At 59.4% G+C, this 12753-nt stretch overlaps 5 protein-coding genes across 5 annotated transcripts; 3 read left to right on the forward strand and 2 right to left on the reverse strand.

Annotated features, from left to right (window-relative positions):
- Positions 1 to 195: 195 nt before the first annotated feature.
- PLICBS_002918 (uncharacterized protein) lies at positions 196 to 1624 on the reverse strand (the record flags this gene model as incomplete). The annotated part of the gene is made up of 2 exons (XM_018322633.1): positions 196 to 1430; positions 1549 to 1624. 2 exons carry the CDS (start codon positions 1622 to 1624, stop codon positions 196 to 198), a joined length of 1311 nt encoding a protein of 436 aa, XP_018177863.1.
- Positions 1625 to 2391: 767 nt separating this feature from the next.
- Positions 2392 to 4120, forward strand: PLICBS_002919 (uncharacterized protein; the record flags this gene model as incomplete). Its single annotated transcript, XM_018322634.2, has 2 exons — positions 2392 to 3369; positions 3425 to 4120. The coding sequence occupies 2 exons, from the start codon at positions 2392 to 2394 to the stop codon at positions 4118 to 4120; spliced, it is 1674 nt and encodes a 557-aa protein (XP_018177864.2).
- Positions 4121 to 5533: 1413 nt separating this feature from the next.
- PLICBS_002920 (uncharacterized protein) lies at positions 5534 to 7046 on the forward strand (the record flags this gene model as incomplete). The annotated part of the gene is made up of 2 exons (XM_018322635.1): positions 5534 to 6036; positions 6101 to 7046. The coding sequence occupies 2 exons, from the start codon at positions 5534 to 5536 to the stop codon at positions 7044 to 7046; spliced, it is 1449 nt and encodes a 482-aa protein (XP_018177865.1).
- A 658-nt stretch (positions 7047 to 7704) lies between these two features.
- On the reverse strand, positions 7705 to 8226 carry PLICBS_002921 (uncharacterized protein; the record flags this gene model as incomplete). Its single annotated transcript, XM_018322636.1, has 3 exons — positions 7705 to 7746; positions 7848 to 8121; positions 8210 to 8226. The coding sequence occupies 3 exons, from the start codon at positions 8224 to 8226 to the stop codon at positions 7705 to 7707; spliced, it is 333 nt and encodes a 110-aa protein (XP_018177866.1).
- A 3666-nt stretch (positions 8227 to 11892) lies between these two features.
- Positions 11893 to 12721, forward strand: PLICBS_002922 (uncharacterized protein; the record flags this gene model as incomplete). The annotated part of the gene is made up of 3 exons (XM_018322638.2): positions 11893 to 12047; positions 12109 to 12295; positions 12350 to 12721. The coding sequence occupies 3 exons, from the start codon at positions 11893 to 11895 to the stop codon at positions 12719 to 12721; spliced, it is 714 nt and encodes a 237-aa protein (XP_018177868.2).
- Between the last annotated feature and the right edge of the window lie 32 nt (positions 12722 to 12753).

Below are 12753 nucleotides of genomic sequence, written 5' to 3' on the forward strand. Positions count from 1 at the left end.
AAATGTACTCAAAAGGTCTACAGTCAGGGACTCGCAGACAGTCAGGATGGGATGGATGAGTAAAAGTTGAATGCGCCAACGGCGACACTGCATTACACTCGCATGTACTACAATAGTCATACAGCCTAGCTCTCGCGGAGTCTCCGATCCGAGCAAGACACAGCCACCCCCGTGCTTTTTTGGGCCTCGGTGCACTTAGCCGCGCATCGTCATCTTCTTCTGGTTCCGGCGCTGCTCCTTCTCCTTCTCCTTCTCCAGGTACTTCTTCTGCGCCTTGGCATCCAGGCCCTTGAGCTCGGCGTCGCGCTTGGCCTTGCGCGCCTTCTCCTTCTCGTACAGGCGCTCCTCGCTGCGCTCCTCCTCGACCGCCTTCTTGATCTGCGCCGTCATGGCTTCGCGCGTGGCGCGCACCTTCTTCATGACCTCGGGGCGGAACTGCGCCGACTGCACCAGCATGTCGGGGAGGCGGAGGAAGTACGAGAACAGGGGCAGCAGGTCGCCGTAGCTGCCGTCCGATGGCAGGCGGTACTTGAGGAACAGGCGCTTGCGGGGGACCGCCTCGTCGAGCGTCTTAGGCTTCTCGGTAGGCTGGTCGCTGACGATGAGGTGCTCGAACAGGTCGCCGGCCGCGGCGACGGCAGCGACGAGCTCCGTGGTCATGAGGGTGTCGGTGATCTCGGCGCTCTCCGTCATGACGCTCAGGTAGTTGGGCAGCTTGGGGTGATCCTTGGTGACGGTGAGGGAGACGTCGTAGCGCTCGTCGCGCAGCTGCTGCATGCGCTCCTTGTGGACGATGGCGAAGACGAAACCCTCGTAGGTGCTCTTGGAGTCCTTGGCGCGCACCTCGGCGGCGCCGGGAGCGGACGGGACGGTGAGACCCTCCTTGCCGTCAAAGGGGTAGAGGGAAGCCTCCATGGTGTCGGCGGGCGCGGCGAACATGTCGGTGAAGAAGGAGCCAACCGTCTCGACGGTGCTCAGGATGGGGTTGAAGCGCTTCTTCAGGGTGAGCTTGACGTCCATGAAGGCCACGTTCTGTCGGCCCGTGGCGTACGTCGCAAACTCGAAGAGCGACTTCTCCTTGAGCAGGGCGTCGGCGTCCGAGTCGAGCTCAGGGGCATCGATGGTGGGGACGCCGCTGAAGCCCACGAGGGCGAACTCGCTCTTGAGGACGCGGGCATTGGCCCTGATCCAGGCCCTGGCCTTGGAGCGGTTGGCGCGGGCGCCAAAGATGTGGAAGAGGAAGATGAGGCCGGCGACGACGAGGATGATACCCTCGGCCTTGAACTCGGACAGGGAGTGGCGCTCGTGCACGTTGTACCACTTGGTCCAGGGGACGCCCGTCGCCGCGGGGCCGGCGGCGGTGCCCGCGAGCGTGGCGTGCGGGACGGACTCGGGCGCGGGATCGGGGGCTCCGGCGAAGTCGGCGAAGTCTAGCAAATCTGTGTCAGCTTTCTTGCGATGCGATGAGGCGAGGTGGCGATGCCATCAAAGAGGGGAGATGTGGGATTTCGCCTTGCGCGCGCGCACGCGCAACGCTGGGGAACTCACCCGAGTCGGCGGCCTTCTTGACCGCGGGCTGCGCCGGCTTACCGCCTCCAAAGACGTTCTTCAGAAGGTCGGCCATGGCTGCTGCGGATTGGCAATTGGCGGGGGGCGGACGGACGGGGAGGAGAAGGAGAGGATGGACGGGATGGAGTTGGTCGCAGGTCCAGTAGCGACGTGGAATTTTGGAGCTCGCTGATCTGACCGCACGGGGGAGGGAGGGCTGCTGCGGAGATTCCACGACAGACGACGGAGTGGGTCTGAGCTGCCCTCGTTAGCGTCCCCATGCAGGGCTCAGCGAGCGTTCTGGAGCTGGAGCTGGAGACTCTGGGGGGCGCGAGTTGGGTGACCTGCCATCATCAGCGAACCACTGGGACCCGCATCGTCCGTCCGTTGGTGGCCGCTTTCAGGGCTCTTCGACATGATCCTCCAGCCAGGCGAGCATTGGTGGGGGAAGTCGGCCCGCTCACCCTGGACACTAAGTTAATGTTGGTGAAGACGTGCGAGCATTATCGCCGCAATTGAAGTGGTTTGGCACAGGGTATACCTGGAGGTGGAACAACGGATGAAAGAGAACAGACTTGGGTCCAGAACACTACAAGTTTGCACATCGGATGGAAGCGTGGCTGCGGTGCGTTGCGGATGCTTGGACGGGCCGCGTCCCGGGGGCCGATGCAACCCCTAACCAGGACCCTGAGGCGGCTGCACCAGCCAGCAGCTCTGTAGTGAATGAGGTTGCCTGGCCAACCCCACATCACCACCACAAGCTCCCGAGCCTCGTCTCAGTGACCACAAACCTGCAATTCATGACTGGACCACGGACGCGACGCCTTCGCCAAACGAGCCAGGATGCCGCGCACGACGACAGCGCGCAGATACGGCAAGCCCTCAAAGCGGTCCCGGGCCGAGCGCATGTTTGCCGAACTGCCGCAGAGCCCCGTTAGGAAGCCGCCCGCCAGTGCCAACAGCCAAGACCCGGTCAAGGACGTCACCGAGCTGCTGTCTGCTATCCGGATAGATGAAGAACCTGTCGCACCACAACCGCGAAGGTCGCCCAGGAAGAGCATCAAGGCAACCCCCGTCGTGGTTGGCGACAGCAACGACGAGGGCCGCAGCGCAGACGCAAAGGACGCCGAGAAACTCGTCGAGTCTGAGAACGGAGCCCTTTGCAACCGAACAGAGGATGTGAGCCCCGACAGCTCAGTCGAAACCGACGAAAACAAGACTACCGAGGGCTCGTCTGCACCCGACAGCGCTTCCAGCGTCGCCGAGGACACCTCGTTGCGGATACTCACCTGGGACGACGTGTGCCCGCCTGGCGACCGCATCGTCAAGATCGCAGAGGCCTCTTACGCAGAGGTCTACCGCGTCACCAACGAGCGCGGAACCAGCATCATCAAGGTCATCCGTCTGGACTCGCCCATCAAGGCCCAGACCAAGCAACAGGTCAAGGCCGGCCTCGTCGACGAGGAGCCTCGCTCCGAAGACGATGTCAATGGAGAGCTGCAGATCTCAGAGTGGCTGGCCGACATCCCTGGCTTTGTCGTGTACAAGGAAAAGTACGTCGTCCAAGGCAAGGCGACGAAGGAGCTGCTTGAGACACATCAGCTCTTCCAGAGGAGGATGAAGCGGCAGGACCCCGGCCGAGCGCAGTTTTATCCGTCGCCGAGCCGCTACCTCGACGACACCAAGTTCCTGGTGGTGGAACTGGGCGACGCAGGCACGGCACTGGAGGACTGGGAGCTGGCTGACGAGAGGGAGCTCTGGGATGTTTTCTTTCTCGAAGCCATCGCGCTAGCTCGGGCAGAGGAGACGGCCATGTTCGAGGTACATTCCCATTGTCCCAAGCAAGACGGAGCTTCCTTTGGCTAACAAAGACCAGCATCGAGACCTGCACGAGGGTAACCTGTGCGTAAAGCGAGTCAGACCCGCGAGTGAGCGAACCGCCGCATCTACGGGGTTCTTTGGCTTCTCGGGGCTCGACATTACGATTCTAGACTACGGCCTGTCCCGTGCAGAGGACCTATCGGTCGACTACGCCAAGCCTGTAGCTTTCGACCTTGAGAGGGAACTGAGCCTCTTCACCAGCACGCACGCGTCACAGTGTGCCGTATACCGGCAGATGCGGTCATTTCTTCTGCGTGGAGACCGGAAATGCATCCCCGCAGAAGGACACAAGACGCCTTACGCCCGGGGCATCGACGGGCCGCTGTCGTGGGAAGTGTACGCGCCATACACCAACGTCTTGTGGCTGGCGTACCTGTACGAGTACCTGGTGGACAGCTTCAGGGGCAAGAAGAAGAACAAAGCCCCGAGCGAGTTCCAGAAGGAGACGGCGGAGATGTGGAAGCACCTCAACCCTGAGGCGGACGATAGTGTGCCTTGCTTCGGGTCGGCGGCCGACATTGTGTGCTTCGCCGTGGAGTCGGGCTGGATCAGCGCCGAGCAGCTGCATGGGGCCTCGGCGTCGATGCTTGACAGGGAGGACAGCATCATCGTGTCGAGGGATGACGCCGGCGACGCCGACGCGTCGCTCCGGCGGTCGCCCCGGCGGAGAAGGGAGACGTGGGATGCATGAAGATGACGAGGAGCAGCGGAGCCGCGCTTCTATTTGCACGTGCGTGGCTTGAGGGGCGTTTGGACATGGGCTGGGGATAGGGAAGCGGGCGCATGAGCAGGATCACTTTGGATTAGACGCATTTGGTCATTGGAGAAGGCGGCGTTTACGACGATACCATGGGATATACGTACATCAACTCCAGCCGCTACGGGGCTATCTATATATGTAACAGTACAGCACAGAGCAGGCAATGCTACACACATATACGGGCATCGACGTGCGGGTCTCCATGTGAAGGCATCGGCGTCTGCTTGTCGTTATGGTGAGCCATGCAACGGCCAACCCCGCATCGTCTCAACGGCACCCAACCCAACAGGAATTGGGCCCGGCGATTGGGTCACCGGCGCAGAGTACGGACTTGCGGATGGAGGGACCTGAACTGATGATTCAGTCGACCGCCACTACAGCTTGCCGCATTGTCTCTTCATCTCCGGGCGGTCGCTAGAGGCCACCACACCCCCCCTGCAGGAACGAGTTCCTTCATCAGATGGGAAATCTGTGTCCAGATAGCGGAGGTTGAGGAGTACACTCCGGCCACGGCATTTCCCAGGCGCAGCGGCGGTACCGCCTAACGCGGCCGCCCAAACCTCAGTTTGCCTCGGTCGACCCAGCCCACCACTTCGTCGCCCCAGGAGCTGGGCCAACCCCCCTGCCCGTTGCTGCTGCTGCTGGCATCCACATCCACATCCACATCCACCCACCCACACCCACGGCCAGCCAGCCAGCCCCCCAAGCCGAGGCTAAAGAAAGCTGCCCGCCCGTCGCCCCATCCTGCCCCGGCGCGGAGGAATGCCTGGCTGAGTGAGGTAGGCATTGGCCTGGGCGCTGGCTTTCTGTTGGCGGACGGCATTCGGCGGACGGAACCACATGTCATGGCCCGAGTCGACCGAACCGCGACCACCTCTGCATCCTCCATCCCGGCCGTGGGCACGCACGCGTGACGGGCTGCTTTCCTCTGTGTCCGTCCCTTTTCCCCCCTTTCCCACATCTATCGAATCTCGACGACATTGACGGCTTTTCTTTGGATTTCCCTTTAAAGTTTTCAATCTCTCTCGGATCCTGCGCTGGGGGGTTTCCCTGCCCTCGCGTGCTCGCCCCATTCCTCGCCAACGCCCGCGTCGCTCGCATTCCGGCGCCCCCCACGATCCTCGACCCGGTCCCCTCCGCGGCCGGTGGCTCTCCCGCAACAACCGACCAAATCCACGTCCACGGCGACGGCGCCCGCGAAAGAGGTTGACCGAGCGAGCGACGTGCGGCAGAGACTCGCCGGACGGAGCAGCTCACGCAAGCTCGGCTCAGCCAGCCAGGCCATCATCGTCTACTGCACCGTGGCAGCAGCACCAGCACAACAACAATAGCCAACAGCCAACGATGCCGTCGTCGCGCAACGGCTCGGCCTTCAACGGCTCGAGTCCCACCATGACGACGTCCTCGACTGCGGACCCTTTCGCCCGCAACCTCCTCTCCTCGTCCATCTCGTCGCTCTCCTCCTCTACCACCGCCGCTCGCCATACATCGCACATCTCCAAGACGTACCGCCAGGCCTCAACGCTCTTCCTGACCCGCCGCCTGCCCGAAGCCCTCACCACACTCACGCCCCTCATCGTGCCCCCCGGCGGCGCCGCAGATGACGGCGAGCCTGCCCCCGTCGCCGCCGCCTCCCGCACCACCCGCATCAAGGTCTGGAGCCTCTACCTGACCATCCTCAATGCCGTTCTTGAGATGGAGCCCGACGAGGGCAAGGATGCATTCGGCAACCAGGAGTGGCGCGCCTTGTGTGCCAAGGTCCGCGATGGCGATGTATGGGAGGAGGTCGTCCGTAACGGATACCACGGCGTCGAAGGCGACGTCGACTCGGACGTCGTCATCAACCTGTAAGGCCACCCGCCCCGGTCAAACTCTACATCGTTGTTTCTACCTACTAACACGCGACTTCAGGGCCACGCTGCTGCTGGCACACGCTCGTGATCAGACGCTGAACCAGCGCCGACTCGAGACGTACCTCGCCTCGTCTAACGCGCCCAATTTCGACCTCGCCGGCAAGCTCGGCGCCTCTGCCACAGCCTCGTCCTCGCCTGGGCCCGGTTCCCGCGCGGGTCAGCGGTACCGGTCGCCGGCCCCAGGCACAAGCGGCGCCAACACGCCGCGCGACCTCAACGCGCGCGTCAAGATCCTCGAGCTCTACACGCTGCACGTGCTGCTGCGCAACAACGAGTGGGACTATGCCCGCGAGTTCATCAGCGTCAGCTCTGTTCTCGATGACGAGCGCCGCGAGGCCTTCCTCCAGGCCCTCCAGAGCCTTCAGGAGGAGCAGCAGGAGCAGGAGCGCCTTGAGCGCGAGGAGCGCCAGCGCCAGGAGGATCAGCTGCGCAGGGAGGTCGAGGAAGCCCGGCGTCAGCGCGCCGAGAACGAGGAACGGGAGCGGAAACGCCTCGAGGAGGAGCGCGCCCGCAGGGAGGGCCGGGAGGGCAGCGAGGTCGACTACGGCATCGAACAGACGCCCAGCTATGCCGCCGCCAACGGAAGCAGGCCGCGCCGAAATACCGGCAGCAACAGCAACGGCAACGGCAATACTGGCACCGGCAGCCGACCCCAGCAGCCACGGCCCGGCCGGACGGGCGGCAAGGCCGTTGCGGCGCCCCCGCAGACCTTTACCGCCCAGGCCGGCATGATCTTGTCCCGCCTGCGCGCCGCCATCATCGAGCTGGCCACGTCCCTCAACGGCAACCCCGTGCTGCTGACGCGACTGCTGGCCTTTGTCATCGGCCTCCTCATCATGCTAGGCCACAAGGGCATCCGCCAGCGGATACAGCGCATTCTCGGCGCGTCATGGAGCAAGGTCAAGGCCACGGCCGGCATGGGCACAAAGGTCAGCTACATCTAATGGCTGGCGCATGCTGCCCCGGTGCGCCCGCAACATACACCGCCTGCGCCAATACATACCTCATATACCTCATGCAAGACATCACCATCACTCAGCCGTATTGTACCAACATTCTACTGCATAAGTACCACGGCGGGAGATTCTTTTCTTTTGTACGCTTTCCACGATATTAGCACGCAGCGGCGCGGGCGACAGCTTGACGCGCCGACGTACTTTACTCATCTAGACGAGACTCTGTCCGGCAGAGGCAATGTATCACCACTGAGCGCTGTCGCGGTGGATCACAGTCATCTGCAGATAGAGACAAGGTCGTGAATGACGAGACAAATGGCTTTGCGCAACATACATTTAAAAAGTTATCTACATGTCGTACGCCCCGAAGTGATGCAATGAGCTCCTGATAGCGAAACCCGCGCGCTGTAGGCCCCTGTCCGGGTTACCCTCCAGGCCATGCAAGGAACGCCATCGCCCAGATATCGCCACCAGAACGCCGAGTCATCCATGTTGTCCTCTTGCCCCAAAACGCCTCTAGAATCTTTGTGCAGGACCACGCCTGTAGGTCCCAAGGAAGCACCTCTTGTATTTTTGCAGAAAAGAAGCCGAGGTGATAGGTAGTGCGCCGTCGAAACGCCGTGGCCAACCCAGGCCAGCACAAAGGCTAGTAATTTGTCGTCCGATTCGTTTTCTTTTGGTAGAAGAGCTGCACCAAGGGGAAGCCAAAAGTCAGCACCGGCCCGTCCAAAGACAAACGAATTGCAAATGCAAGGGGGGTCGCGGGAGGGGAAAAGGGGCGCCACGTACGTCTGTTCTTGAGCTGCCGAGGTTGATAATCTTGGGACAGCCGTCGCGGTCCTTCTCGAGGCGCGTGCACTCGAAGCAGTAGAAGGCGTCGGAGATGCCCTCGCCGCCGCAGACGACGCACTTGTTTTGGTAGTTGCCGAAGCTGCACTCGTCGCAGATGCGCACCAGCGTCGTCGGTCGCACGTAGGAGTCGCAGACGGGGCACTTGCCGTCGCACTTGTCGCAGAGCCGGCCGATGGCGATGCCGGGCTGCTTGCGGCACATGACGAGGTCGCTGCGGGCAGTGGTCAACCTCCTCCCTGACTTTGATCCAGCGAGACAAAGAGGCGCAAAGCGCTCGCGAGGCACCGGGGCGAACTTACGGGTGATGGCGCGACATGGTGCTGTTTGCAGAGGCCAGTCAGTGATGTGTCGAAGGGCAGGTTCGCGGTGCAGTGGAGGGAGCTGTGGCGGTTTTTTAGCTTACCAAGTGACTAGAGAGGCAAAAGCTGCCTAATTGCCCAGTCGGGACGAGCTCCCTGTCCTGGCCACCCGCTGCACTGGCTGCCCCGCTATAAGGTACTGACTGCCCGCTGTACTGCTAGCTGCTGAATTGACCTGGACTGACTGATATATTTGGCAGTCAGTTTGGCAACCGGGCAACCTGGAAATTGATGGGCAGAAAATATAGTGGGTAGTTCAACGACAGGTATGCTGTAGACTCCCTGTAACATTGCTGAGCTCAGGCCCGGGTTAATATAAGATGTACAGCCCCCCGTATATCGAGTGGCTCCCGTCGTTGCCCCCTCAGCCGGGCGTAATATGAAGCTTCTCACGACGTCTCCCGATGTCCCCTTGCGACCGACGTTTCCCTCGTTCCCTCCGTTTCCCCCATTGCCGCCGTGTCCTTCGTTCCCCTCGTTCCGGCAGTGTCCTTCGTTCCCGCCGTGTCCTTCGTTCCTGCCGTGTCTGCCATTCCCGCCGTGTCTGTCGTTCCCACCGTTCCCACCGTTTCCCTCGTGCCTCAAAGCCCGGCCAAGAGTCTCAGTTCGGTCACGGCTATCAGGCGCAATCAATGAGTGAGCGAGCATATCATACCAATACTCCTATTCATTTACTTAAACATAGTCTCTACTAACCCTCGATCCTCAACGCAGTAGTGACCAAACATCCGTCATAGCCTTTCACGTGTCCTCCCACGAGCCAACCGCATATGGCTATCTGTAAAGGTATCATTGGCAATAGCAGCACTTGTGCTAGCATCAAGAGCCAATGCGAAAGAGGCTATCATGCCAGCAAGTCGGGTTTTCATGCCGGGCGCATCACATTTGAGTAAGTTGAGGGCCTCTTTTTGCGTCGAGTATCCGGTTCCGCCACCTACAGTCCCAACAGGCAAGGAAGGGACATAAAGGCTCATAGTCAGTACCCCTGTACTTGGATCGAGCTCTGAAGTCAGATGGCTCCAAGCGGCTTCAGCCGTACTGCCCGGATCCTGGCCCGTTGATATGAACATTGCTGCAAAAATGTTCGCCGTATTGATGTTTGAACCGAATTGACCGTTCCGAATGCCGCCCTCTTTGAGAGTCTGTTGCGCCCAGTAGAGCCGCTGCGTACTGCATCCGAGGACAGTCTGGCAAGCAGAAGGCGTGATTGTCCCCCAAGCGAGTACTTCCACACCTCTCGGTGTTTTCACATTCCCCCATGACGGCTTCTTGTCCGATGACAACTGGCCTTCGATGACGAAGTCCTGAATAGAGAATCGGTCTCCGCAGGAATTGCGAAGCATGTCGCAGGCATATTGCGTGGCGTTCGTGACCATGTTCTGTCCCGCGGCGCTCCCAGTGTGATAGGCGCAGAAGACGTGAACCTGTGACCCTATGACAGTAGATCGCATTTCCTGCAGACGTATATGCCTGCTCGTAGACTCTGCCCACTTCGAAAAGCTGACGCGAAAGGTGGGAAGAGCCCGGGAGAACGCCACAGCATGACCGGGATGCTTGAAGACAAACACGGGAGCGCGGGACATGCTGTTTCCCAGAACCTCAAACTTCACACCCCCGGAAAGGTTAAAGGCTTTGCAGCCACGAGAGCAGCTGGCGACGAGTGTTGGCTCATATGTCGCGAGTGGTGCGTAGGCGTTGTCTTCAAAGTCCAGGCCGGAGACGCGCAAAGGCCCCGCGAGTCCGATTGGCACCTTGCTGAAGCCGATGCAATTTTCAATCCTGATGCCGGCTGTCTCATCGTTCGCGCAGGTGTTTCGCAAGTCGAGATCGTGAGCAAGCGAGTGGACTTTGTCAGTTCTGGTCAACTCCGACGAAGCCATAATGCGCAAGTAGGATGCTGTGTGACGATGTACATTGGACAAATGGGAAGGGCTTGATGCATGAGGAGCCGAATGTGCGAGTGGAATTATAATGTCTCGCTGCCTGCCGCGGCCATCACCAAGGGCATCAATGGCTCACGGACCTCAGCTTGATGATCCGCCTAGCCTCAACCAAACTCGTGTCGTAGGACCAATACGGCCGCCATACGCAGAAAGTGCCCAGCTGTAAGCTTTGGCTCACGGACTTTCGTCCGGAAATGCCGCAGTCCATTTATTCGTTGGCCGATTGTCTGAACTATGGTCCGATGTTACTGATGTCAAGTCTGGATGGTAGAGGTGGCGTCAACCCCAGAAAGTGTCAAAGCGGCTTGGTCGAGTATCCCCCGCCTTGATGAGTTGCACCGTCCTGTGCGGGTTGGCCTCCAATCGCGCGCTGCGACGTTCCCGCAGCTTCAACAAACGACCCACTGAACGCTCTGACCTTCTCGGTTCGCCAAACGGTACGAACCAATTCCAGTCTGGTCTATCTGCAGGCACTGATCCTTCTTGCGGGACCTTGCGTGATCGGTAGTAAACGATCAGGATCGGGCCATCCGAAACCGCTAGTGCAGTGCTGCTCACCGCATGTGTATGCAATGACCTTGGTTGGGATGGCCCCTAGAGCGCCATTAGCGATCCGCGGCCCTTGTCTTCATCGGGGTTATCCCCTGGCAATGATCCGTCACGTGCTTTGAGGTATGCCGACGGTGTCAGAGAGCTGTAAACACTTCGGCTACATATATAGACACGGACCTCCTCCGGCGGAGAGGGTCGCGTCCGGGCGTTGCGGTGTCGGCCGGCACCCACCCGATCAGTTCCTGCCCATCCAGATAGCCAAGCTGCCTAGGATCAAGGCTCATTCCTCGGGATTAGTGAGATACGAACGGTCGGTCACCGCCGGGCTCCATATCGTGTTGTGTGTTTCGAATCGTTCTTGTCAATATCGCGGACCTTGAATCAAGCTGCTTGCATGCTAGGTGTCTGTTCTGGCTTAAGGGTACATTACTTGACCACGTGGAGCGCCAGGGGCATACCCACTACACACGGTCATTGACATGGCGTTTCACTTTGCTCGTTCCGCCGACCAGTCAGTCCGTGACACAGCTTGATCGGCATGGATGCTCGCCTAGCACTCGGAGAAGAGGTCCGTGGCCCAGGACCGACACGGCTGCTTGATGGCTCGGAAACCTAGTGCCCTGGTGCTGGGCGGCTAAAGTAGGCGATCTTAGAAGCTGGCGGACCAAGAAATTCCCATTTACATCGCAGAGATCAGTCATCAATCCATAAATATAATCCAGAGCTCTGGAAGTCTCGTTTTCTTTCATACAGATCCATCCACTGTCCGATATTTCGATCCTCTGCTATTTTGGCGACGCCCTAAGCATGGCATCCAAAGGAGATATTCAGATCGCCACCCTGGCTGCTGGCTTTACCCTGGGATTCGGCTTCTTGACTGTGTGGGAAGCCATCAAGCAGACCCGCAGGAATAACTACCCATGGAGAAGCGCCTATATCTACATGGTTTGGGGAGAGATTTTCGCGAATCTCGCCATTGGTATCATGGGATATGTTCTCCTTGACGGGATCATATCACCTACGTAAGTGTACGGCTCATTCCAGGCGCAGATCAATGTCCTGACCGCATTTAGAGTACCAGTCTTATTTTGCATTCTATGCCTCTGGGTTCTCGAAATCCAATTGCTTATGCAAATAATCATCAACCGAATTGCCATCATCGCAGAACACAGGAGTACAATTTTCAAGCTCAAATGGGGCACCGCTTTCGCGATTACTTGCATCAACATCGCAGTCTTCTGCATCTGGATTCCGGCACACACCGTCCCACCAGTTAGCCAAGTGTAAGTCACTGCGAAACGCGCCCGAGGCCAAAGATGACGCATCTCTAATCTGCGAATACAGATTCGTAGACATAAACACAGTGTGGGACCGCATCTCCAAGATTCTCATCCTGCTCGTCGACGCTGGACTCAACTACTATTTTCTGCGCACTGTAAAAAGAAGGCTTATTGTGCAGCACGCCTTGACCAAATATGCGCCCCTGGTTAGCTTTAATGCAAAGCTCATGGTTCTCTCGATCTGCATGGATGTACGTACTCACTCCGGGAACCCGAAGTTCTTTACTGACATCGGACGTGGCTAGGGCCTGCTTATTGGACTCATGTCACTGCCTAACCAGGTCGTCTACATACAGTTCCACCCCGTGGCGTACATGGTCAAGCTCAACATCGAAATGTCCATGGCAGACCTTATCACACGCCTTGCGCGAAGCGAGAATGCCGATACTCACCTTCCATCATCGTCGAACAACCGGGTGACTACTGGACAAGGGCGAAGCACTGGCCAGTGGGCCCACAAGTACACAATGCAGTCCATCAACAGGTCAAACGCTGCCTCTGAGGACTCATCGTCTAGTGACCTGGGAGAACTGAGCGCCACTGGGGTCCCGACGAAGCTTAACCCGGAGATCCAGGTCGAGACGGTGATTACTAGCCGATCATCGCCTCGTTTTTGAGGGACTGAATGAGCGAGACCGTTGATCAAAAC

The sequence above is a fragment of the Purpureocillium lilacinum genome, assembly GCF_023168085.1.
Source record: "Purpureocillium lilacinum CBS 284.36 DNA, scaffold_2, whole genome shotgun sequence".
Classification (NCBI taxonomy): domain Eukaryota; kingdom Fungi; phylum Ascomycota; class Sordariomycetes; order Hypocreales; family Ophiocordycipitaceae; genus Purpureocillium; species Purpureocillium lilacinum.